Source organism: Fonsecaea monophora (genome assembly GCF_001642475.1).
Source record: "Fonsecaea monophora strain CBS 269.37 chromosome Unknown Scaff77, whole genome shotgun sequence".
Lineage (NCBI taxonomy): Eukaryota > Fungi > Ascomycota > Eurotiomycetes > Chaetothyriales > Herpotrichiellaceae > Fonsecaea > Fonsecaea monophora.
The window spans coordinates 136049-158749 of NW_019174008.1; the positions used below are offsets into that span (position 1 = coordinate 136049).

General features: G+C 50.9%; 9 protein-coding genes across 9 annotated transcripts; 5 read left to right on the forward strand and 4 right to left on the reverse strand.

The window, feature by feature from the left end:
* Positions 1–1079: 1079 nt before the first annotated feature.
* On the reverse strand, positions 1080–3767 carry AYO21_08688 (hypothetical protein; the record flags this gene model as incomplete). The annotated part of the gene is made up of 1 exon (XM_022658631.1): positions 1080–3767. One exon carries the CDS (start codon positions 3765–3767, stop codon positions 1080–1082), a length of 2688 nt encoding a protein of 895 aa, XP_022509105.1.
* Positions 3768–4516: 749 nt separating this feature from the next.
* AYO21_08689 (hypothetical protein) lies at positions 4517–8159 on the reverse strand (the record flags this gene model as incomplete). The annotated part of the gene is made up of 4 exons (XM_022658632.1): positions 4517–4536; positions 4631–7801; positions 7888–7935; positions 7988–8159. 4 exons carry the CDS (start codon positions 8157–8159, stop codon positions 4517–4519), a joined length of 3411 nt encoding a protein of 1136 aa, XP_022509106.1.
* Positions 8160–9691: 1532 nt separating this feature from the next.
* On the forward strand, positions 9692–11590 carry AYO21_08690 (hypothetical protein; the record flags this gene model as incomplete). Its single annotated transcript, XM_022658633.1, has 3 exons — positions 9692–10494; positions 10551–10635; positions 10703–11590. The coding sequence occupies 3 exons, from the start codon at positions 9692–9694 to the stop codon at positions 11588–11590; spliced, it is 1776 nt and encodes a 591-aa protein (XP_022509107.1).
* A 259-nt stretch (positions 11591–11849) lies between these two features.
* On the reverse strand, positions 11850–12221 carry AYO21_08691 (hypothetical protein; the record flags this gene model as incomplete). Its single annotated transcript, XM_022658634.1, has 1 exon — positions 11850–12221. One exon carries the CDS (start codon positions 12219–12221, stop codon positions 11850–11852), a length of 372 nt encoding a protein of 123 aa, XP_022509108.1.
* A 362-nt stretch (positions 12222–12583) lies between these two features.
* On the forward strand, positions 12584–13326 carry AYO21_08692 (hypothetical protein; the record flags this gene model as incomplete). Its single annotated transcript, XM_022658635.1, has 2 exons — positions 12584–13033; positions 13111–13326. The coding sequence occupies 2 exons, from the start codon at positions 12584–12586 to the stop codon at positions 13324–13326; spliced, it is 666 nt and encodes a 221-aa protein (XP_022509109.1).
* Positions 13327–13917: 591 nt separating this feature from the next.
* AYO21_08693 (ribosomal protein S2) lies at positions 13918–15212 on the reverse strand (the record flags this gene model as incomplete). The annotated part of the gene is made up of 2 exons (XM_022658636.1): positions 13918–15134; positions 15182–15212. 2 exons carry the CDS (start codon positions 15210–15212, stop codon positions 13918–13920), a joined length of 1248 nt encoding a protein of 415 aa, XP_022509110.1.
* Positions 15213–15907: 695 nt separating this feature from the next.
* On the forward strand, positions 15908–16704 carry AYO21_08694 (hypothetical protein; the record flags this gene model as incomplete). The annotated part of the gene is made up of 2 exons (XM_022658637.1): positions 15908–16594; positions 16672–16704. The coding sequence occupies 2 exons, from the start codon at positions 15908–15910 to the stop codon at positions 16702–16704; spliced, it is 720 nt and encodes a 239-aa protein (XP_022509111.1).
* Positions 16705–18031: 1327 nt separating this feature from the next.
* Positions 18032–18988, forward strand: AYO21_08695 (hypothetical protein; the record flags this gene model as incomplete). The annotated part of the gene is made up of 1 exon (XM_022658638.1): positions 18032–18988. One exon carries the CDS (start codon positions 18032–18034, stop codon positions 18986–18988), a length of 957 nt encoding a protein of 318 aa, XP_022509112.1.
* Positions 18989–21017: 2029 nt separating this feature from the next.
* Positions 21018–21443, forward strand: AYO21_08696 (hypothetical protein; the record flags this gene model as incomplete). Its single annotated transcript, XM_022658639.1, has 1 exon — positions 21018–21443. One exon carries the CDS (start codon positions 21018–21020, stop codon positions 21441–21443), a length of 426 nt encoding a protein of 141 aa, XP_022509113.1.
* Between the last annotated feature and the right edge of the window lie 1258 nt (positions 21444–22701).

The window sequence follows — 22701 nt, forward strand, 5'->3', positions numbered from 1 at the left end:
AGTGATCTAACCGCTTATGGATATGCGAGTACGAGGAACACGAAATGACCAGGATTTGATCAAAACCATCGTGTCAATCATGTTCGTCTCGAGTGACTTCTTCGAGATAGGCGAGATTCCCAATTAGGACGGACCCTACATGATCGTCCAACATGCTTTTTGAACCTTGCACATGCTAAATGTCATGTGGGACGAACATGAACCGCGGTCGTGTTGAGGATTGAAACCTCAGATATGGAATGGCTACCTAGATACCTCCATGGCTGGCTTTACCTACTCTATTGGTGACAAATCTTGTGGTACGTTATGTCTTTGGTACCTCCAAACGGCACAGATCTCTGACTTGCAGAGGTGACCATTTCCAGGACCGCGGCCAGCCTCACTGCCCCTGTCCCCAGGAGATTCCACCCATCTCAGCCAGCCACCAGCACTCGGCACAATGCAAACGACCGCGAGCATGGTGGGTTCAACTTAGACGACATCTTCGAGCCCTGGGATTCTCAAAGATCCTCATGATTGGCAGGGACTCCTTCGAGCGACCGACTCAACGACAACCCCGTCCGTCCATCTCTTGCTCCTAACTCCGTACGCTTCCTGGGAAGAAGGCGCCCATAAAGAGAGATCATCAACTCTCCAGAACGTTCAAGAGTGCCATGTTGACAGGAGAACATCACATTGGCTTGCTGTGTATTATGCGAAATCGACTTTTCTCGACGGATCGCGCAATGATACAGACATAGCTTCAAAGATAACCTCCGGATCGAGTTTCGCTACCGATACGATTATCACCTCGAATGGCTTGCAGTGGACCGACCTTGAGCCCGCCGCACATCGCAAGCTACAACCGTGCGAAACTGCCCTTGCTAAGCGCTACCACCAGTTGTCACGCATTGAATACTGTAGAGCCATGGACATGTATACTGTATAACACAAACGATCTGAAGCCACTATGGAGGAATACTGCTAATCTTAGCATTCCCCAGTGTCAAAACCTATATGACGGGATCTCAGCAATAAACGGGATTATGGATACGCTCTAGCAAAAGACATCGTTGTCATACTAAGCTATCTTTTGCGAGCTACGCCTTTGAGCTATTCTGTGGCGGCTTATCCATTACTCCCAGCATTGACTTGCACTGACAGATTTCGCCGGATCCTTTCCTGTAACTCTCGAAAGCAGCTGCTGAATCCTTCCACCGCTCAGGCATCCACATGTCTGGTGGGTATTTCTTCGTGGCGCGTTCAATGATTAAATCCCAGGGGCGTTTTCCCGACTGGTCATGAAGCTCAGCATCCATATTCAGGCATCCAAGGCAGTGACTTAGCAGTGTTGCGTTCAGGGAGCCACATATGGCCGCACGGTGGAGGATAGTCTGATTTCGTGCATTAAATGCTCGAACATCTACCCCAGCTCTTTCCAGTCGCAGAAATCCCTCTAACTCGAACTCTGTCCATGACGATATGAACAGATGAGCAAGGTTCTCGGCACTCTGATTGATGTACCCCACATCTGCACCAGCATCTATCAGTGCTTGGATTATGTCCGGCTTTCCAGGCACCAGCAAGGGGCTAGTCAGATACAAGCAGAGAGGGTCTCTGCCTCCGCTGTCTTTGCGCGTAGCATCCACGCCAGCTGCAATCAGTCTTCGAATAACGTTTATTTCTGCGAAGGACGTTCCGTCAAGTGCATGATGCAGAGCATTCATGCCCATATGATCGACTGAATTTTCAATCGCCAAATAGTCTGCGCGATGGAGAATGAACTCGATGGTCGGCAAGTGGTTTGCTTGTGCAGCAAGATGTAAGGCAATGTGCCCTTCAGCATCTGCCTGTACCAGGTCCTCGGCTTGCGTCACCAATATCTCGATTGACGAGACATTACCAGCTTTCGCAGCAAGATGGATTGGTGTTTTCCCTCCAGCGTCCTGCGCCAGTCTTTTGTGACCTCTTCCCAGCAGGAATGACACAGTTTTAGTCACTGAGCTGCTACGCCCATAGGGGATTCGATGGAGGGCTGTTCTGCCTTCGTTGTCGCGGACGTTGTTGGACGTTTTTAGCACTTCGCATAAACAGTCCAAAACAGACTGACGCATATTTCGGGCATTCTCAAGCACATGCTCAACCACAGCCTCGTCGCCTGGATCTCCCCATATCTCCTCAGGCATATACATGGATTCAGACCACATATCGTTGATATGTCTGCCTGGAAGTGTCTGGGAAACTGCAAGATGTAACGGACTACTACCGAATGCATCACGTGCTGATGGATCTGCGCCTGCCTCGAGCAAGGCTTGTGTTGCCGCTGGGCAACAGAAATATACAGCTGCATGAAGAGGTGTGAGACCTCTGCGATTTGGATCCATTATTGGTGCATTATAATTGGCTGCGTCGATATTTTCTCTGTCCACAGTTGCATTGACATCGAACCCGGCATCCAGAAGTATCCGAATAAGTCGTGTGTTGTTTCGAAAAGCCGCATAATGCAAGCATGTCATACTATCAGAATCGGCGTTCTGCACCAATCCTCCATGATGCAACAATAGAAGCACCACGTTCATATCAACGCTGAATACCTGGTGATCGAGGGCGTGGTGGAGAAGACTTTTACCTCGATCGTCCAGCATTTTCGTGTCTAGTCCAAGGCCAATTAGTTTCGCAATTTCTGTTTTCCGATCATTCTCCCTGGCACAGTGAAGTGCCGCGAGAACATGGGATGCCTGGTGGCTGATGGCATAGGGTCTGAAGGTGGTCCACCGTCCAGAACGGCCAGATTCAATACAAGCTCTCGCCAGCATGGTCTCTGCCTGCCTTTCGAGTATAGCATGTTTCCATCGCAAGCATTCTTTCGAGGGTCGCCTTTTGACATGATCAACAACTACTCCTTTCGGCCTTAGCAGAAACTTCTGCAACGAGTTATGGATGAGACGGACTCCGCTGTTGACGACCTCGACCAGTAAACCGCATCCATCCCGCATTCGATCGGCAAGTCGATTCTCTAATAGTAGATTCACTGGTTCGGAGATGTTCCCTTCTTCATGGAAGAGTGCCGCTTCGGCGACCATCAATGGTCTTCGGGCAAAAATGACCGCCGCGAAAACCCGTTTGGCTATATCTTCAAATGGGCAGCGGTTCAGAGCACGCGTGTAGTACTCTTCAAGATCGTCCGGGATCTCGTTGAAAGTAGCCAGCAAAGTCGCCACATCCAAAGGTGGTCGTTTGGTAAGGTTTTTGAGAGCCAGAGCTACGCATAGGAAGAGATGGTGCGGTTTTGCTCTTATATTGGCACTGATTTGAGTGAGTTCATCGTTGGATAATGTCAGGTACCTCGTCATGCTTTTAAAATGCTGCTCGATGTACATCTCGATATCTGTGGAGATGTGATCGAGATTTGTCTTTGCTTGGATCCAGTAACAAGCCTGTGAAGGAACGAGGTCACTAATGATTGGGATATGGTCGTAATAAGGTCGACAGCAAATGAAGATCCGGATGGTTTGACCGTAGTTGTTGTTGCAGATTTTGAGAAGTGAAGTCATGCAGTCCATAAAACGTGAGAGTTGCAAGTTGCTGCACTGATCCAGTGCATCAAAGACACATAGTATTTCTGCTCCGGGTAGATGAGCCAGGCACTGCTCAAGGATGTGACGAAGAGAGCTGAATTCTCGTAGGACGGCGTTGCCGTATTGTTCCAGATAACTAGCTGCAACCTTCAGAAGGCTTGGTCGGGCGATCAAGAGCTGATGAAGCAAGGCCTGCAAAGCACACTCCATTGTGCTGTGCGATGGATCAGTCTCCATACAAAAAAAGTAGGTGACCAACAGGCTTGACACATTCTGATGTTGCTCCACAATTTGGCGACAAAGCACTGACTTTCCAAATCCAGGGTCGGCAGTATACCACAGCCAGCCTCCATCAGGGCGGCTGGACCATTTTACAAAGCCCTCGAGTTGATAAAACCATTTGAGGGTGCATGGAGCCGCTGGAGGAAATTCTTCCATAGCTCCCCTGTAATTGCTGGTCCGAAAAGCTCGCAGGATGCCTGAATGCGGTCCAATTGCAGTTGGAAGAGGGCAAAGTCTAGCGAATGCTTTAGAAGCATTCATCAACGTTGTAGAGCCCTTACCGTTCTGGATGTGGGACTTTATTGTAAAATCGTTCAGTATATATACATATTGTCCGATTCCATCAGTACCCACCTGCCCCGAGACCACGACGCGCTGGTGAATTCGTTACCATGTTTGTAAGGTGACCAAAAAGCATCTGAAACCCACTTACCAGCATCCACTCGCCGTTCTGCTTCCCATCGTGCAGCAACCTTAGCATTGGAATCCCGCGCCATCAAGCGGAGTTGATATATTCCACACCACCACCTACTTGCTTACATCCCGTCACTCGCGCCTGGGTGACGAACACCACAATCTTTCTGCGTACTAACTTCTACAGTTAGGCTTGTGGTTCCTCCAATCTATCCGTTGACATTCCTTCGAGCAATACTTCGCGTTGTGGCATCGCATACACGTTAACAAGCCCACTCCAGGCCTAGATTCAGTTTTTCCACAGACTCTGCATCCGCCACCGTTGTGAGGGAAAGGATTGGCTTTGTTGATCTTGCTGAAATCAAAAAGTTTCTCACAAAAGGGAGCTGGGAAGCACGGGGACAGCGCTGCCCGAACAAAGTATTTCGACACCGAACCCCAATGTGGCACGCCCGTGAGGAATGTTTTCGGCAGCTGGCCGCTTCCACAGGAGCACAGGAGCGGCTGGCCGTTCTCCAAAGACAAGGGAATGCGCGATTCCGCCAGATATTCACAGTCAGGACGATGCTCCCATGTCCGGCATCGTTCGACCATCGCCGGCAGCACCTGCCTCCACAGTTTCAATTCGACGGCATCCACCTTGATACTGCATAACCGTATAGCCGAAAGCGCTTCTAAGAATGACCTGAGTCTCGGCATCAGGCTTTTGGTCAGCGGTAATATTGCCGAGTCCAGAACGACCGTTTGATTGGCAACGTCCAGTTTGAGGCTAGCGACGAAAATCAGAACGTGTATCCCTCCACCCGCGGGGTCGTTAAGGCCAAATAGTCGGGCTTGTTCACCCTGCAAGCCGGAAAAGTGCATGAGAAGTGAAAATAGAGAGTCTTTGTATCGAACTCGAACGTCTTTGTCCTGATCTACGAGCATCGGAGTGTCTCTCAACTCGCGCTCTTTGCTGCTAAACATACAGGAGGAATGCGTCACGAGCCATTGGATCCCTTGTTTCCTTGACGTATTGATGGTGGGCAGGCATTCCAAATTCGTATAAGGCGCATTCCATACCACGGGGGGCCCAGGTGTTGAGTAAATGGGATGGATGAATGACGGGAAGCATTTCCAATCCGCTGCATTGGCCAGTGGTGCTTCTATTTCGATGTATGAAGACTTTCTTGCAATCCTAATTTTGCTCCTCGCAAGGACGGGAGAGGGAAATTCAAGAACGATCGGCGAGGCCATCAGCCCCACTGTCGCGATGACGGTGCATGGAGACACCTGGACACTTTCGACTTTGCTTCCACTTTTCATCGCCGCCTTGACGTCCTCCGTGAGGAGTTCAAGACGCCCCGTTAGGCCTGCGATCCTCGGAGCATGAGAGTCGACATTTGCACTGATCACGGTCCGCGCAACCTGGCCTTGGGGAGGCGAGTCTTCTGAATCATCGTTCGGGAGGGTGCAAAGGGAAGCAGACTCTGGCTGATTTGGTGGATCTTTGGTCATGAAGATGTTTTCTTCATCTCCTAAGTTGGTTTCGTAAATATTCATTTCAATACCAAGACGCTTTACGAACGTTCTTGAACTTTGTGGCGTGCTCTGGATTCCAAAGGCTATGGATGCAGTTCGGGGTTCGATCAATAACGTCCATGTCGGAGCCCGGAACGAGACGAAGAGGGCGGAACTGCCATTCCATTTCAGCCCGTCGTCCACGATATGGAGGCTGAAGGCGTCACTGTGCCTCTCACCAGTCGTGGAGATGTCTCCAAAAGAAAGCTGCACGGCAGAAAAGATATTTTGCCAACGCCCAGACCTCGACGCCGGGGAGGACTGAATGACACAGTGAACGATTGGCGTGCCAATTTCCGGGGGCTCGAGACTTGTTATCGCTCTGAGTCTTTCCCTGGGTACCTTTAATGTGACGTAAATGACCGGGGGAATGCCATTCCAGCTCTCCAATCCTTTCGTAACGGCAGTGGAGGGTCGCTTGATCGGGCCCGAGAAAGTGTCCACAGAATACACTTCAAAGATATGGAGGAACAGATATAGCTCCTGAATGTAATTCATTCCCATTAAGAGACTTGAGTCGGTCTCGATCAGCCTCAGGAGGTGGTCCATGACTCTGTCCCAGTCGGCGGAGATCCTGCTGCGCACAAACCGTAGAAACAGAGCATAACTTCCGCGGTGGTAGCGTACGAGCGAACTTTTCGATATGGTGTGCACGTTGAGATCCGAGAACAGTCGCTGCATGTTCTCGTGCTGAAACATGTGAAGATACACATCATGGAGGATCCGGGCGCACCCACTCTCATCGACTCGGAGGCGACGGCCTTTTCCTGCGGCCGATGGCGATGGCGAAGTCCTTTCGGGACTGATCTGCTTCCATGTCAGTCTGACATGCATCTGTCCGCTTCTGATATCACCGGCAACCCCGATGAAGCTCGAGTCCATCATCAGGTCGTCCATCGCCGAAGAAGCCGACGCATTGGTCCAGTACTCGACTGGGAAGAGACCTAACAAAGTCGAGATGGTGGGGAAGTGGCCCTTGAGAAGGCTGTCAATGTACGCCGTATGGGTTTCCTCTTGCTTTACCAGCGATTCGGTGTATAGGCTAGCTGAGCGTCCCTCGTCCAACATCGGCGCGGCGGCCACAAGGAGGTTCAAAGCGCCTACGTGGTCAAGAAGGTTCGACGTATCAATCACGTCGAATGTGAGCGGTGCTCGAGCAGAGTCCGTGTATTCCTCGCCGTCCAGGACCAGCGGCTCCGCGTGATAGGGATCGCGGTACATGCCCGCGGCCCTCTCACTTCGGGTGATTTTCTTTTGCTGCAGAGCGTATAGAAAGGAGATGGCGTCGCCTGCGAAAAAGCGTATTGTAAGACAAGAGGGAGGGTACTGTCTGAGCGACCTTGCCCAGGACCGAAACTGAAGCCGTGCCGCCTCGACAACCCTAAAGCAGGAAGAATCATGCGTCATTGCCTCAGCATGAAATGGTGACTGTTCCGTGAGTGGGGTATAGGCCGTCGCAAGGTGAAAGCCCAGTAATGGGTCGGTACCGTAGTGGAGCGTGGACCTGTCAGTCACAAACATCGGGTTGGGCGTATCGGTTCTACACGGGTCTTTTCCCTCCCTGTTGGTGTTGCCGTGGTCCCAATAGTGTTGATGAAGCTTAGGGGCGTCATGAATGGCACCAATGCCGACGGGGGCTGCAGATCGAAGGCCCGATATGACAAAACTGGTGCCACCGAGGTGATACGCTCGGCTCTCCATGGCCCTCTGCATTGCTGCTTTTGAGCGTTCGAGAAAACGTTCTCGGTCGTCCTGATTCAAGCGTGTGAAGCGGTAAGTGTCCCAGATATCCCTTACCTTCGCTAGGGTTCCCTCGTCGCAAAATCTGAATTGTCGGCCATATTGCCCACGATGCCAGCCCTGCATTGAAGCCGCCAGTTCGTGTAGTTTTGTGGCTTGGGTCCCCAGCAACTCCAAGGCCTTGGTATCCAGATACAGGTGATAGTATATGTCCCATATAGAAGCGTCATTGGACCCGTCGACATCGTCTAAAAGGAGAGTAAACAACAAGATGTTGCGCGCTGGGTTTGACCTCGTTAGCAAAGCACGCCAGCGAGGAAGAAGCAAGGCACACCAATGACGGCGGGCTCAATGTCACAGCACGTCACGTCTAGTTTCCGGCCTGGCAGTATATCAGTGGATGGCGACGAACCCGCGGGATAGACTCTGCACACCAGAACGCTGGTCGGAATAGACCGTAAACAAAATGTTGCGCACATCGCCACACCCTAAAAGCAGAATATTGGCAGACTGCTTGTATGGAAGACCTCGAGTCAAGTGGACGGCAGGTGTGTTCCCAATCGGATAAAAATATGTCACAATGTCAACAACCACTGGAGTTGACATGTTTGCGATACGCCAGACAGATATTCTATCTGGGCAGCCGACTATGGAAGAGAAAAAGTCTACGGATGGGGACCGACGTTTGAGAAAAGGACGACGTATGCTACCAAATGTTGGTCATGTGAAGCAGGTAGTGACTTTTCCTTTATTCGTAGCTATAGTTCTCTAAAAATTGCCGTTAGATGAAGTATTCGGTGATGTCGAAGTACAGACAAGAGTTGATGGGGTGTCATCCGCCACCGTAGTCCGGATCCACCTGTCTCCAATGACTGTAGTGTTGGGCGCTGTGGCCGCGCCGTGTCTAGACGCACGATAGATTGGCGGCAAGATACTACTAGCCACGTGGCGGTAGCTCTAAGCCATAGCAGTGGCTTGCCACTTTACGGGGTTATTTACGCCCCGTCGTCCTCGGGTCGGTCCTCGGTTGTTTATCAGTCACTATAGAAGTACCTCACTAGGGTGCTCCCGTGGCGGGATATGGCACCACATATCGTGGGTAGGAGTAGCTACGAGTATGATAATTCACAGTACTATTCATAGACGTGAACGCTCAATTCCTCTCCCGGCCTTTCGTCCACACCCTTCGACGTAGGCGGCTCCTGGACTTCAATTGCAGCTTGAATGATGTGACAAACGAACCACCTAGACCTGTTCGCAATGTTCGTCGAGCCTCAACAGCAGATGCGTTATCCACCAAAACATGCAATGTCTCTCACCATTGAACGTGGGCCTATCTCATTCGTGGACGCACCTGTGAAGAACCATGCAAGCGACCTGGATAGTATCCCGCATCAGCCGACCAACTCGTATTCCCCCTCATTGTCAGAGAACAACGACCAACATTAACTCGCTTGATCCCTGCCCTCCGTCAGAAGAGCACACCACTCAGGACTCAAAGAATCCCGACGATTTTGCTCTATGCATGCTGCCTGTGAGTTGGTACTGATAGCAATGATACTCGTCGCCTCATCTCCCACAAACCCACAAACCCCGCAGCTACATCATCTTTGCACGGGCCATGCATGCGTCAACATGTCTGGCGGAGTGACTTGGTCTTTCAATCAATCGCACCTCCATGGCTTCACAGCTATTTCCGTGCATCTCTTGGTTACTGCAGCCTGTGATGGTCATTGATCCTTCCTCCATTCAGACCTTCACACGTTGCAACTGTACATGCAGAGTGCGTGCGTCAAGGTGGTATTATGCCTGCTGAAGCTCCTCAAAGGAAGTCGTGATGTGATCAGATTAGACTGACCCAAAACTGGTCCACGTCCCTTCCAACGCCACTTCTCCTCCCAACGGACCGCTTTTCCTCACCACCTAGCTACATGTCGCCCCAGAACCCCAATTACATCTTCTCCCTCCAAAAGAACTGTGAGATTACCAGTACTGAGGCACGAATACTGAAATTATTACAACGCGGATCCCCAGAGAAATCCACGAGAGACACTCGTTCCGTACGTCCTGGCGCCCTGTCCCAACCTTCTGGATATCACTAAACACAGTGCTGTCCTGATTAGGTCCGTTCAGCTACAATGGCGCAAGCGGCAGAGGGTGGTTTAGTACATCTGAATAGCCTAAGCGCGAACCAGGAGACTGTCACTCAGGGGATGGAAGGCGCCGATGCTGAGATTTCCCGGGTCAAAACCGTGCATTTCGGTTGCTTCAACGACCGGATCCAGACAGAAGTGCAAAACCTTCAAATTGGGCTGTCAACCCTTGATGGTGCGATCAATGAGTTAACCAGGCAATTTAGGAAGTATAGAAAGATAGTTAGCACTGTTGGTGATCGCTACGGCGATGATGAGGCCTTGATCAGAAAGATCAATGATCTCGAGACTGGGAATAAGACCATATGGAAGCAAGCTCAGGATGATCGGGACTCACACCGAAAGGAGATAGCTGAGTTGAAGGAGCAGTATGCAAAGGAAATTCTTGACCTTCAAGCGATTGCGGAGGCCGGCAACCAGAAGAAAGTACAATACGAGCAGAAAATTCAAGATCTAGAAGAGGAGCATGTCCGTGCCCAACAGAAACGAGACCAGGAGCAGAAGCAGAAAATACAGGATTTGGAGAAAGAACATCAACAGAAGAAGGAGCAGCTGGAAAAGGACAATGCGCAAAAGATCGCCAACCTGGAGAAAGACCGGAAGGAGTTGGAGGAGACGAAGGCTCGGCTCAGCAAGGAGTTGCACGACCGGACATCCGAACGGGACCGGGAGAAGGACCTACGGATCATGGTACAAAAGGAGTTACAAAGCGACATGAAAAAGCTGCAGGGAGAGCTTACCAGCATCAAGAAACAGTATCAACTGGAGCAGCGGCCTTTGAAATTCTAGTAAACCCTCCCGCCCCATGACAGATATTAAGAGATATACTGACTTATCCGGATAGCACGGAGGAGTATAAGAAGCTATTTGAACGGGTCCACCAGGTTGTCTGCCAGCACCTGACAGATCTTCCGAATAAAGCGTTACAGGTACGTGAAGCAGCCATTGGGCATCTGGAGAGAGCCCTTGTGTTGACGACCATTCTCCATTATGCAGAAACCAGCGGACACATCGGACAAAGTGTGCCAAATAAACCCAATCTTTAAACAAATCCCCATCGCCGAATCCGAGTGTTCGGTGATGCTGCGACGAGCCGCTGCCGAGCACATCATCATTAAGTTCATATGTGATACATTCTGGCGCCCGTTTTTCTCTGAGTATCTGGTGTCGAGCCACGTGAATGACTCAGTGTTTCCGACGATGCATTCAGGCATGGCCGAAGCTGGAAGGGCTTTTCAACATCGGTGGAAAGTGGCCACATTGAAGACGTTGGATACGCTCGACGAGACGAATATCGCGAACGCACAGGTCGAGATTAGGAAGCTTGTTGAACAAGAAATCATACGACCCTTGCAAATTCTTGTGGACGACTCCCAGGCGTTCCTCTCTGACTTGAATCAAATCTTCCCCCTGGCTATTGATTTGGGCAAAGCTGCAGAGCGCGACCAGATGAACATCATCATTGACAAGACTCCGTACGTAAGCGAACAAGATTCGGGTGGGTGGATCGACTGGTTGGACGAGAGCTATGAGCCTGACTACGGGTCTGATGAATCTCCGTCATCGCCAACTAGCAGCATCACCGCGGCTAGTTTGGTCGTCCGCAAAGACCCGTTGTTGACAAGTCCCAAGATTTTGCGTCAGGTGGAGACTAACGGAGAGATGGAGTTGATTCTCCCGGGTCGAGCGATATTCCCGGAACGGGGCATTTTCCAGGAGGGGGCCTTACAATGGCAGAAGATCCGCAATGCGTCGAGCGAAGTGGCTCGGGCGATGAATGGGATGGGTCGACGACAAAGCACCAGCACGGTAGGGTTGGGGATGAGTATGCAATCGCCAATGAAGACGTCCATTCAGTGGGGTGCCTCGAGTTTGGTTGAGTAGCGAGAGTGATTCCAGGGCTGGAAGATAGTAATGGGGAGTTCTAGCGGACTATATTGGACACGTCAGCGAAACTGTGCTTACCTGTGAACAGGAAAGCGTACACAAAGGTGGCCAACTACACTTGTCCCACAAAGTACCCAGCCCTAGTCGAGTATTCCCACACACGGGTCGAGGAAATGCCGAAGGGGCATATATGGGGATACATACTCTGTCAATGGCAGTTTACGCTGAGGGGAGAAGTGATCTCCGTGGCGATGTTCTAAATATCCGTCATACCGAGAGGGGGCCAGGGACATGAAAGCGGCGACGGATACTGGTTCGACTCAATGTCTGTAATGTATAGTAGGTGGAACTCGTCCACGCGACGGATGGAAGTGTTGTTCTGGTGGACGTCAGTGATAAAATCATCTAACTTCGCTTTGATACCGTGGCCCATCAAGACGTCCACCATCTTGAGATGGTCGTTTTCAACGGCGGTCCGCATGGCCAGTGTCCTGTCGTCGACCGACTGCTCGTCATTCCCGTTGTTGGTCCGGAGTAATAATTCGACTTGATCACAATCCTGAGCTTCGACAGCGTTGGTGAGCGGCCCGCGATAATCCTCTCTCAAGAAGTCAAAAAGGGGCTCCATCTTTTGTCGAAAAGAGGAATACAGGAGGAAAACGGAAGGCAAGGGGAGGGCAGAAACCCCTCTAAAAAGCGACGGCATTGATGGCTAAATTCGGCGGGAAATTTCCCTGCAAAGCCTCGAGACCTGCATTGAACTGTAGCCTGTCGGTGGCCTCCTGTTGCTGGGCCATTCATTGGATGGGCGACAAGGGTGGTTGTTACGCAGCCTTATCGACGTGTCGACACTCCATTCGCGAGAGAACAGAAAGATGAATTGAAACTGACGATTCGTCGCTGTCACTTACTGTCATGGCATTCAATCCACGATATCTCTTTTTCGTGACGAGCAACCTAGATTAACATTGCGCACGAAGCTCAAACACAATGGGCTCGAGTTGTGTGTCCTGCAATCGCACCTTTAGGAGTGAAGAAGGCCTCAAGCAACACTTACGAGACTCTCCTGCGCATGTCTTCAAGTGTGAGACCTGCAATCGCAGCTTCGGAAGCGCAGAAGCCCTCAAGCAGCACCTGCGGGATTCTCCCCTCCACAAGCAACCTCCCGAGACCCCTCTGGACAGCTTCTTTCGCTCGTTTCCGACCTTTGTCTACGATCCATCTCTTCCGCCGAGCACTTCCTACGACCGACTGCGCAGGCACCAAGGCTGGCGGCGGGACGACACCGCGTCAAAAGTCGCTTGGGGTCAATACCAGGACGCGTTGGCGAGCGAATTGCGCATGTGGTACGGTTCAGAGGACGACCTGAAGGCGTGGCATTCTCTGTGTCGTGCCATTGGTGTCACGCCGCTCCCAAGAACGTGTAGGCAATGCGAGCAAGTAAGAACTCTTATCCATCGCTTTGAGCCTGAATGAGAGACTTTATATCCTGATCGGGTTCAATGCATATGTAATAGGCCGTACGGAGGACACATGTCAACATTGTCGATTTGATCGAGTGGGGCCGACGACGTGGTGGTGACACCGACGATGCCCGAGTTCCGACCTTTCGCAACGAGGCAGAGCTGCGAACCTACACCAAGAAGACGCGCAAGATATTTCGTAACACACTCGAGAATGACAATGTTGTTCTCCGACATTTGCTTCGCCACATCTTTGGCACAAGGCGATGAACAATCGAAGCACATCCGTTGCCCGATCTGCGGAGAGACCGTCTGTTCCTCATTGCGCCGTGTCGACTCTTGTTTGTCACTGCGTGCGTCCAACTTCTCCCTGACTGTCCCCTAGTAGTAGTGCGAGGTACAGTATATGGACGGCTATCGCGTAGGAAAGTATTGGAAAGCCGAACACCAACAGCATTGTTAGGTGCAGTCTGAAGAAAACTTCCTCTGTAAGGAGTATCATTCATCATCCAGATCCCCGATGCTTAGATACACATACTCGGCTTCCTTTGCAGATGCCTTTCTCGTCACACTCTTCAGGTGTCATTCTTCGGCGATGCCTGGAAACTCAATTAGGGATGAAGGGTTTGTTATGTTCATCTGATAACTGCGGAAATCTCTAAAGGAGGTATAGTAGTAGCGAACCGCGCCGGAATACTCTCCGTACAAGTACAGCAAAATCTTTTTGGGGGTAGAAGTCACACTTGCAAGCCTCTGTATTGTACACATGGAAATCTGGATACAGTTCTTGTCCAACCCAGCATCCCTTGGGCCCGTTAAAGGAGCAGCGGGTCAATCCGTTTCCCATCCTGCTCCCCTGTTTCAGTTTGCCTCAGCACTGTCACTATCGCCTCGCTGCACGTCCAAGGCAACCATTTCCTCCAGAGCAACCAGTTTATCCTGGAGCACGCTCGTGTCATACGTCGCCTTACCCTCTGTCGCCCTGAGTTTTCTGAGTCTTTGCCCTTCCTTTCCTGCGTTGCCCAGGACACCGCCGATGAGAGAAATTGATCGGAGGGAATCATCATTGGCAGGTATTGGGTAGGTCACCCAGGTCGGATTCGCATCTGTGTCAATGACTCCGATCGTCGGGACATTGAACATGCCACATTCGTGCAGGCAAACCTGATTCTCGATCGGGTTCATGCATATCACCAGATCGGGACGCATGACCTGATGAAAGCCTCTTGACAGCATATCGTCGTACTGAGGCAATTCATTGTCATGGATGTCGACCACCTTGACGCCACAGTCCCCAAGGATTTGTTGCCCGTTGGTCAGGGCACCTGGGACCCATCGATGGAATATGTGGTAGCCTTCAGCTAGCTTGGCTGAATTCACGATAATCTCTTCCATGCCTTTGCGTGTCCCGATGAAGAGGATAATTCCACCTCTCTCTGCCACTGCCTGGACAACTTTCGCCGCACGTTTCAAGTAGGCATAGGTAATATCCAACGAGATGATGTGAATGCCGTCTCTTACGCCGAAAATGTAGCCACTATTTGAGGGATTCCACAGCGACGTATGGTGACCGAGATGGGTCTGATTGGCGAGCAACATGGGAAGAGTGAGGTCGTCCACAGTTGGAGGCCTGCGAAGAATGGTAGACGGGTCATATGTCTGGGATAAATGCGTCCCCTGTCGAGTGGCCCGTTGCATGGCGCGACGGTGACGATTCAACTCCTTCAGATTTCGAAAAGGCAGGGCATCTGTAGTGGTCGGAGCGGGCGCAGTGCTCGATGTCGAGCTAGATGAGGGTTTCGACATTGTTCGGGCTGCAGAGTGTGCATTGATGTCTGCTTGAAGAGCACGGATGGATTTGTGGTGTGACTCGACCATTTCTTCTAATAGCCTCGTCGCGGGAGTCGGGGCGCGATCGATCGTGTCTAGGATACTTGAAGGGTCGTCAGGATGACCCGGTATTCTGGTCGTCCCTTTGGCATCTCGTTCTGAGGGTCGAAATGTAGGATTGTCTGCGGAGATGCTTGTAGCATATGTTCGATTGACCGTCCGCGATGACTGCGCCAGCACTGTCCGGCCTGGAGAGCGTTAGCAGTGAGTTTATCCATTGTCAAGCTGTACATACCATGCCGGGCACAAAATTGTCTGATGATCATGGTCGCTGAGCTCTGGGAGCAAAATTGTAAAAGGCGCATTGAGACTTTCTTCCCCAAAGCTGATCTGGGCTGGTGTCGGATTTGGGCTTGGCGGAAGAAAGGTCGTCGGGCAAACAAGACAAACACAGCAAACACAGCAAATGATTGATCGACATCCCCGTTTCCTCTCGCACCCTTCAATATTGCCCGTCTTGTTCATTGTTTGTGTTTGAAGACACTTGCTAATGAGATGTGATCCAGAACCCGGTGTCAGGCGCGCACCACAGCCACAGAGGTAGGCGCTGCAAACCCCATATGTACGGCTTACCAGCAGTTACCGGAGCGGACTCAGGGTCAAACACGAACAAGCCCCCCCTTATGGACCAGTAGATCCGGAAATCGTTCTTTCCGCTGCACGATCCCGCCGACACGAAACAGAATCCCCCAGAGCCTCAACGGTCTTGACGGTTGTCTGCATTCCTTCAATATATACAAAATGATGTAGTGTTGCTTGTCTGCTGGACGCTATGTTTGGCGTTTGTTTGATATGTCGTGTGGGCGCTATTGCCAAGTACCCGCCCAGGGAGCTGTAGGAAGCTCATAAAGCCGGGACAGAAAAGTTGAGAGCTCTTCTTTGATTTCATCCTGTTCATCCCTAGAGTCTTGAAAACCCAAACGATCTTCAGCTCGCAGCGAGATCATTAAAGAGACCAGCCATGGAAACGGTGAGGATAAGTTTAGAAACAAAGTCCTATCTAAAGCTAAAGCTAAAGCTAGAGCAGGATCGGCCACGTCGCAACTTCAATCCCAGGAAGACCAAACGATATGGACGACAGACGTTCGATCCAGGCTTTCTGGTCAAGTACAGCCCCAAATGGAAATACGCCCGTCTCTACAATTTCCCATATCCCGGTGCTCACTGGCAGCCACGGATGCGGACCATGGTGATTGCTGTCGACGGAGGATCTCGTGGCAACAATCGCAACGACCCCAAATCTCGAGCTGCTTACGGCGTCTACTTTGGACCAAACTGTCCACGCAACACCCAGGCTCTGTTGCCTCCGAGTGCACCGCAAACGAGTTCCCGTGCCGAGCTTGAAGCGGTCCGCAAGGCCCTCGAGATTGTCCAGGAGATGAAACGTGCCGGCGAACTCGATGGCTGGCGTGAGATCATCATCAAGCTGGACTCGGACTATGTGGCCAAGAGCCTCGGCGAATACATCTGGACCTGGGAGAGGAATGGCTTCATGACCAGAAAGGGCACCCCTGTGGAGCATGGTGACCTCATCCGCGAGTTACATGGCACTATCACGCAGTTGGAGCGGGAGGGAGCGGTGCGATTCTGGAGGATTGGGCGTGAGTGGAATCGAGAAGCCGATGCGTTGGTGAACCAGGTCTTGGATGTAAGTTTCGACAACACCCGACATTATTCAAATCCCTGCTCTCGACTATATGGTTTGTGCATGCTCACAGAAACTAGGACGTGTCTGATAGCGGCTACGAAGACTCTTGAGAACATACAGCCATGGTTGGTGACTTCAATTTTGGGAGATGCGCTTTTGAGAGGGTGTACTGATTTCTTTCTTCACTGTATGGTTGAGAACGCTTACATCGGGTTCCAGCACCTTGAGCCTCGGTGGAAACGTGAAATTGAGTTGTACGGATATTGATAGGTTGACAAGGGGCTGTTTGTCTGTGTAATGTTATCTTCTGTATGGGGTTTGCCTGGTTAATGAGTGCTGAGGCGAGATTTTAAAGACTACCAATTCGATATCAATGGTACTGCCAAACTCGACCTGCCCACTGGATCCTTTGATCAACCCAGATTGACAGGCGTGCGTCCCAAATCAGATCGAAGCACATTATTTCCACCCTCCCCTTCGTCAGCCAGTTTGCAGAACGACTCTCCTCAGAAAATCCAATATGACTTGCCTCCACATTGTGGGACTCGCTATGTACCTCTCTGAGAGGCATGGCTCCCCAACCATGTCAGAGCCAATACATAGTCTGTCTACCTATTTTCAATTTTTTTTTCATTGTAAGGTTTTCCTGCCAAGTGTTAACCTCCAAGTTCAAATAAATGGATAAAGGAAAAGGCCTGTGCGAAAATTAAGCATTTTCACTGAGATGGTAACGCCTGCCAATGCGTTGTAAATGACGTACAACGTTGGAGCTCCTTGTAGTGAAATGAAGAGACATAGGGTCTTCCTGCTGGCCAACGTCCAGGTCCAGGTAATCGGAAAGGCCAGGTTGAACAGCGCACCCCAGGAGTTGAGACCGGAGATCCGGATGGTACACATCTGGCAAGAAAGAGGATTCATGAACACGAGAAGCCAAGGAAACAGGGTCTAAAGCTAACTGCGTTGGACTTTTTTGTACCTACTGGATGCCTAGTAGTACCTCCAGGTACCTCCAAAGTATACCCTGGCACGTCGCTACTCCTCTCATTATCTACTCTTTTCCCAGCTCGATTCAAGAAACGCGCGCTACCTCAAAATGTAGCTGGTAGAATCACTGGTATCTGAGATTATTTGAACCGGCGTAGTGCAGTACTCAATATCGGAGGCCACATGTAAAACAATCCTCAGGGTTTCGCCATGAGGACCTTTTGTGGGTGGCTCACCCTCACCAACCGTCTCCCATCCATCGGACCTCACACTGCAGGTCCTCCTCACCTCAATTTTCTGGTACGACATGAGCGCCCTGAATGGTATAAAACTCTTGCTCAGTCCCTCGTGGTGAAATGATATTCGTACACATCAAGATCTGTTGGAGACTGCCGAGGCCGAACAAAGCACTGTTATCATCACTACTTGTCGACGCTGACTGCCTGAGGGAAAATGGAACTTCTTGCGGAACTCGAGAGCATGGCTCTCAATATCTTGGACGTCCCAGAAGAAGGTGATGGGACTCTGGAGGCCGACGTTGCACGATGGCAACGGTTGTTTGGATTTGAAAAGGCAGACGCCCGTCGCCGCATCGAAGAATACCGGAGTGACTATTCCAGGGTCAGGATCTCCGATGAACTCTGGGCTACGGTCAAGACTCGAAAGGAGGCGGAGGAGTATGATCGAGAAGCATACGAGTATTCCCTCAAGAATCAACCACAAGCACTTAGCCCAACATCCTCGGCAACGGTGTCAGGCACTTTCATCGTGCAATTGATGGAGCCTTTGGACTCGCCGGAAAAGATCAAGGATGTTGCTGGCTTGGCGGAGGCTCCGTTGATCGTGACAGGAGTAGGCGAGCATGGCCAAGCGAATTTCTGCCAGATCGACGGCGGGACTCGAGCGAAGCTGCTAGACTGGGTCGCAGAGCACCACAGCGGCTTCCAGCCCACTATTGTGCGTTTGACAAAGGCCAAGAAGGATCTATGCTCGCGGAGCATTGCACCAACTCTCGCACATGACTCGACATTGCCTCAAAACCGGCTGGACGACGAAAAGGACATGCCTCGACCGTCACAGGACGAATACCCAGTGTTGTATTTCTTCTACGGCACACTGGCTGACCCAAAAGTGCTAAAACACCACCTCAACTTGGACACCGAACCCTCTCTTGTGCCGGCCTCTATCCAAGATGGTGAAGTTCGACACTGGGCCAAATACAGGGCGCTAGTGGATGCACCAGGATCGGCAAAGGTGTTTGGGAGCGCGTTTCTCGTTCGCTCTCGAGATCAGGAGGACGCGCTGAGATTTTACGAGACGGACAGGTATGAGGTTGTGCGGTGCCGCATCTTCACTGAAGACGGCGTTCACCAGGGGTTGACATTTCGGTTCGAGGGGTGGCCAGGGTAGGAGTTTACTACAACCATGGTGATTGGAACACGTGAGATATGGCTTTTTGGCCGAGAGAGCAATGATATTCAACCCGAAATATTATTGCTTTCGCTGAATATATGTAGTCTCAAAGTGCGGTGTGACCCCAGCCCGTTGCTGGAGCATGCTACAAATACATATATTCCTCAGTCAGAGACCATCCTCTTTCCTGACACACACACACACACACACACACACACACCTCTTGTACCTAGCGGCACCTACCTGTTAGCCTCACAGCGTCTAGGGATTTGTACCAGAGAGATACACTCTGTCATTTGCGCTGGTAAATGCTCTGAATGTGCTTGTTTCCTTCACCACCCCCACAACTTCGCAGGAGTTCTTTGGTTCAGCCGCAAACACGGTACTTTAAGCATCCGTGTATCTCCTTATAGAGGTACCGGACTTGAGGTTGAGGTTGGGTATGTTGGAATTACCGCCGCGGCGCCGATATATCCAGTCATTTCACTACTGTCAGTATAGTCGTAGATTCGGTGTGGTTTCTCGCAGAGATTATTGTGTTGCGATATAAACACCTCTAAAGTGTAAATTGCCACAAACAGGACGTTTTGGTAATGTTGAGAGATATACGGCATACCGACAGACAAACCGTTTCGTTTCATTGGCATCAGGTGCTAGGTATTTGATTTTGTTGATGTTGATGATGACAGATCTGGGGGAGTCGTCAGTGTGAGGCGAGCGGCCGTTGCTTTGATAGCTTCATGCTCCCTGTGCTGAGCGTCACGCGGTTCCTTGAAGACATCTTGGAGCTAGGTTGTAATCCGCGTGTCTTACTGTTCTTAGCGACATCGGCTAGGGTCGATGACGGAGCCTGTGGTAGTTGTGATTAATATGTATACCGATTACTCGTATGTAGTTATAAGATTCTTTGACCGCCAGCAGTTGAGCGGTATGTATGCCCTGTGGAAAGTGACGTGCTCTTTCAACATGTCAGGCTCACCCGAAATCTACCTCTGCCTGCTCTGCCCTGCGTGGCAATGTTTGTGAATGATCGGTCAGGTGACCAGTGAAATGATGATTTGCGTGGTGGAGCACCAGCCCCTGAATGCCGAGCCACTAGTCCAATTATGCGCTGGGCCTTCGAGGCTTGGCACTCATCCACTTTTTCTTATTTCTTCTGGTTTGTTTTCCCTCGTGCTTCGCCCTCCAAATTATTGATGCTTCACTGTTGCCATGCTGCCACGCTGTGCCCCAAATAATGTTCAATACTTGCCTCTTCCAGATCCCAAATATGGAGCATGGCATTGGGAGATGATGCGCCACTCGATCTCTTGGGTTGCGATCTTGCTCTCCAACCTCTCAGCAGCCACGGACAAGTTGTACAAACCCTCATCTTTATTGGTCCCGCCTTGTCTTCCCCCAGCGCCGCCCAGCCTGACTTTGAAACGCGCCGTGACATTTGCCTCGTGAGCCTCTAGACCGCGCAATTTCACCTTGTGTCTTGGAACATGTTCATCTCGCGCAGGTTTTCACGCAGACGGGACCAGAGGTCTAGGTAACTTGGCATGAACGCTTGACTCACCGGCGCCTCTTTGCTTTGCTGTCGCCCTCTCTCACTATTGAGCTTGTCAGGATTCAGTGGACTGACGATATCAAAGTAGTGCGCCTTACCTATTGCCTATTATTACCAGGATTGCCAGCCTCTTGACGGGCTGGATCTGAAGTTGCGAGCTTGGCTCCCCCAGTCTGAGTAACTTGTACATATCCGCATCGTCAGCCACTTTTTGATGAACAGTTTTATGTACTTCCCAGCTTCCTAGCCGTTCCCTTCTTGAACAGCTTCTGTTGTTAACATTCTTCATCAACCTTTTGAGTTGCCCATTCGTTCTGAGTCGCCCTTCACCCATTGCACCTCAGCGTCCTCTCTTTTCATCCTCTACACTTTCCCACTTCTTCGGTGACAACGTCCAGCTCCATAGCTCGGACGAAAGCTTGCGAATTCATTTCCACACAATAACAAATTATTCCCATCACCAACGCCACCACGATGCGCTCTCTCCTTTTGGTGGTTGTGGGGGCCCTCCCCCTCTTGACTTCTGCGTGGTCAGAACACACTCTCTTGACCCGAGCCACGGGAAACGCGACGTCGTGCGAATCGGGCGACAAGGTCTGCGGCGCCTTCTGCATCCCAAGCGACTACACCTGCTGTCCTGATCTCGAAGGTGGTTGCTCGTCCAAGTCGGTTTGCCAGAAGGGCGACAACGACGTGTACGGATGTTGCCCTGTTGGGGACACGTGCTCGGGTGACGGCGGCGCCGAGTTCCTTGACAGTGAGAGTTCGACATCAACCAACACGGCCGATGCCTCGGTTGCCTCCAAGACGACTACGGCGACCAATGCAGCTCAGCCTCAGGTCGTGGCCAACGGACTTGCAGTTGCCATTGTCGCCGCCGGTATCGCCGCTCTCCTATAATAACGGGTTATATACCTCGTACCTACACAGGCTCACCTTGTCTCACTACCTCACCACCTCACCACCTCAAACTCGGAGTCGAAATGAATCAACGGAGTTGTTGCATGATTGTGAAGCGGCATCAGGGGAAATCGTTATGCGGAGGGGGTGGGAGGGTCGAGCTGGCTTTCAAGGGGTCTCATGTTTGGTGTTTGAAATTTTATTGATATCCCCATGAATGCATAATTCGCCATGCGCAATCAGGCTAGGTTGTTCGAGTTTTGAAATCCATACCGCCGTCCATCTCGTGTCAGTTTGGCCAGTTTGTTGTCTTTGTTTCAGTCGGCTTGGCTCTTCTTCTTCTTCCCCTCATCGGGTCTTTTGTTGTTACTTGATGTTTTAGCGAGAGAGATGGACAGATGCGGGTGACGAGTTCAGCCATGTGAAAGAAAACGAACCGACATCGACGAAGAAGACCTACCTACCGTTCACCCAAAGTGTCATGCACGCATCCCCTTCAATCGGAGTTCCTTACCTGTATTCGTTTTTCCCTTCTTTTTTTTTTTTTCTCCGCCCATTTCCCTTTTTCCCACTCTTGTCTCCTCTCTCCTCTTTTCCCCCCACATGCGTTCCTGGGGTTCTACGCTATTTGGCTCGTACTCGGCAATTCGACAAAAGTCCATGTCCATGTACTCGTCACTCCCTTAGTCGGTAACCTCTTAACTCGTCGCGACTCCTCTATCCGGTCGGCTCGGGGGCTTACATAGTCAATTCTCGTCAACCTCGTCACATGTTTTGTTTTGTTACTAACCAACCCAAGAGGTGAGGAGAAAGAAAAAAAAAGGGCAGCAGCGGCAGAGGTGGGTTTTATCCGAGGTAACGAATAGTTTTGATCGGCTTGACTCTCTCTGTCAGTCTGTGCACAGGATATCTATATGTGATCTTCTTACATACCTATCAGGTAATGTACCGTGGCTGACTGTCACGGTGTGTTATAATAGTTTGGTCATCCGTCCATCCATCCATCCTCCTCGTCGTCGTCGTTCATCTACCCTACCAGATAAAACTATTACTATATTCTATCCTACCCCCTTCCCCTTTTGCTTCCTCTGTGCCTCTTGATGATTCAAAATCTCGTTTTCTACGAGTCTTGAAACCCCCCCCCCCATCCCCTCCTGTCTCTTTCACTCACCTTCACCTTCCCACACACACCACTGATACACCCCACTCACCTCCCTTGTCATTACATCACACCTACACCTCTAACCATACATACTTC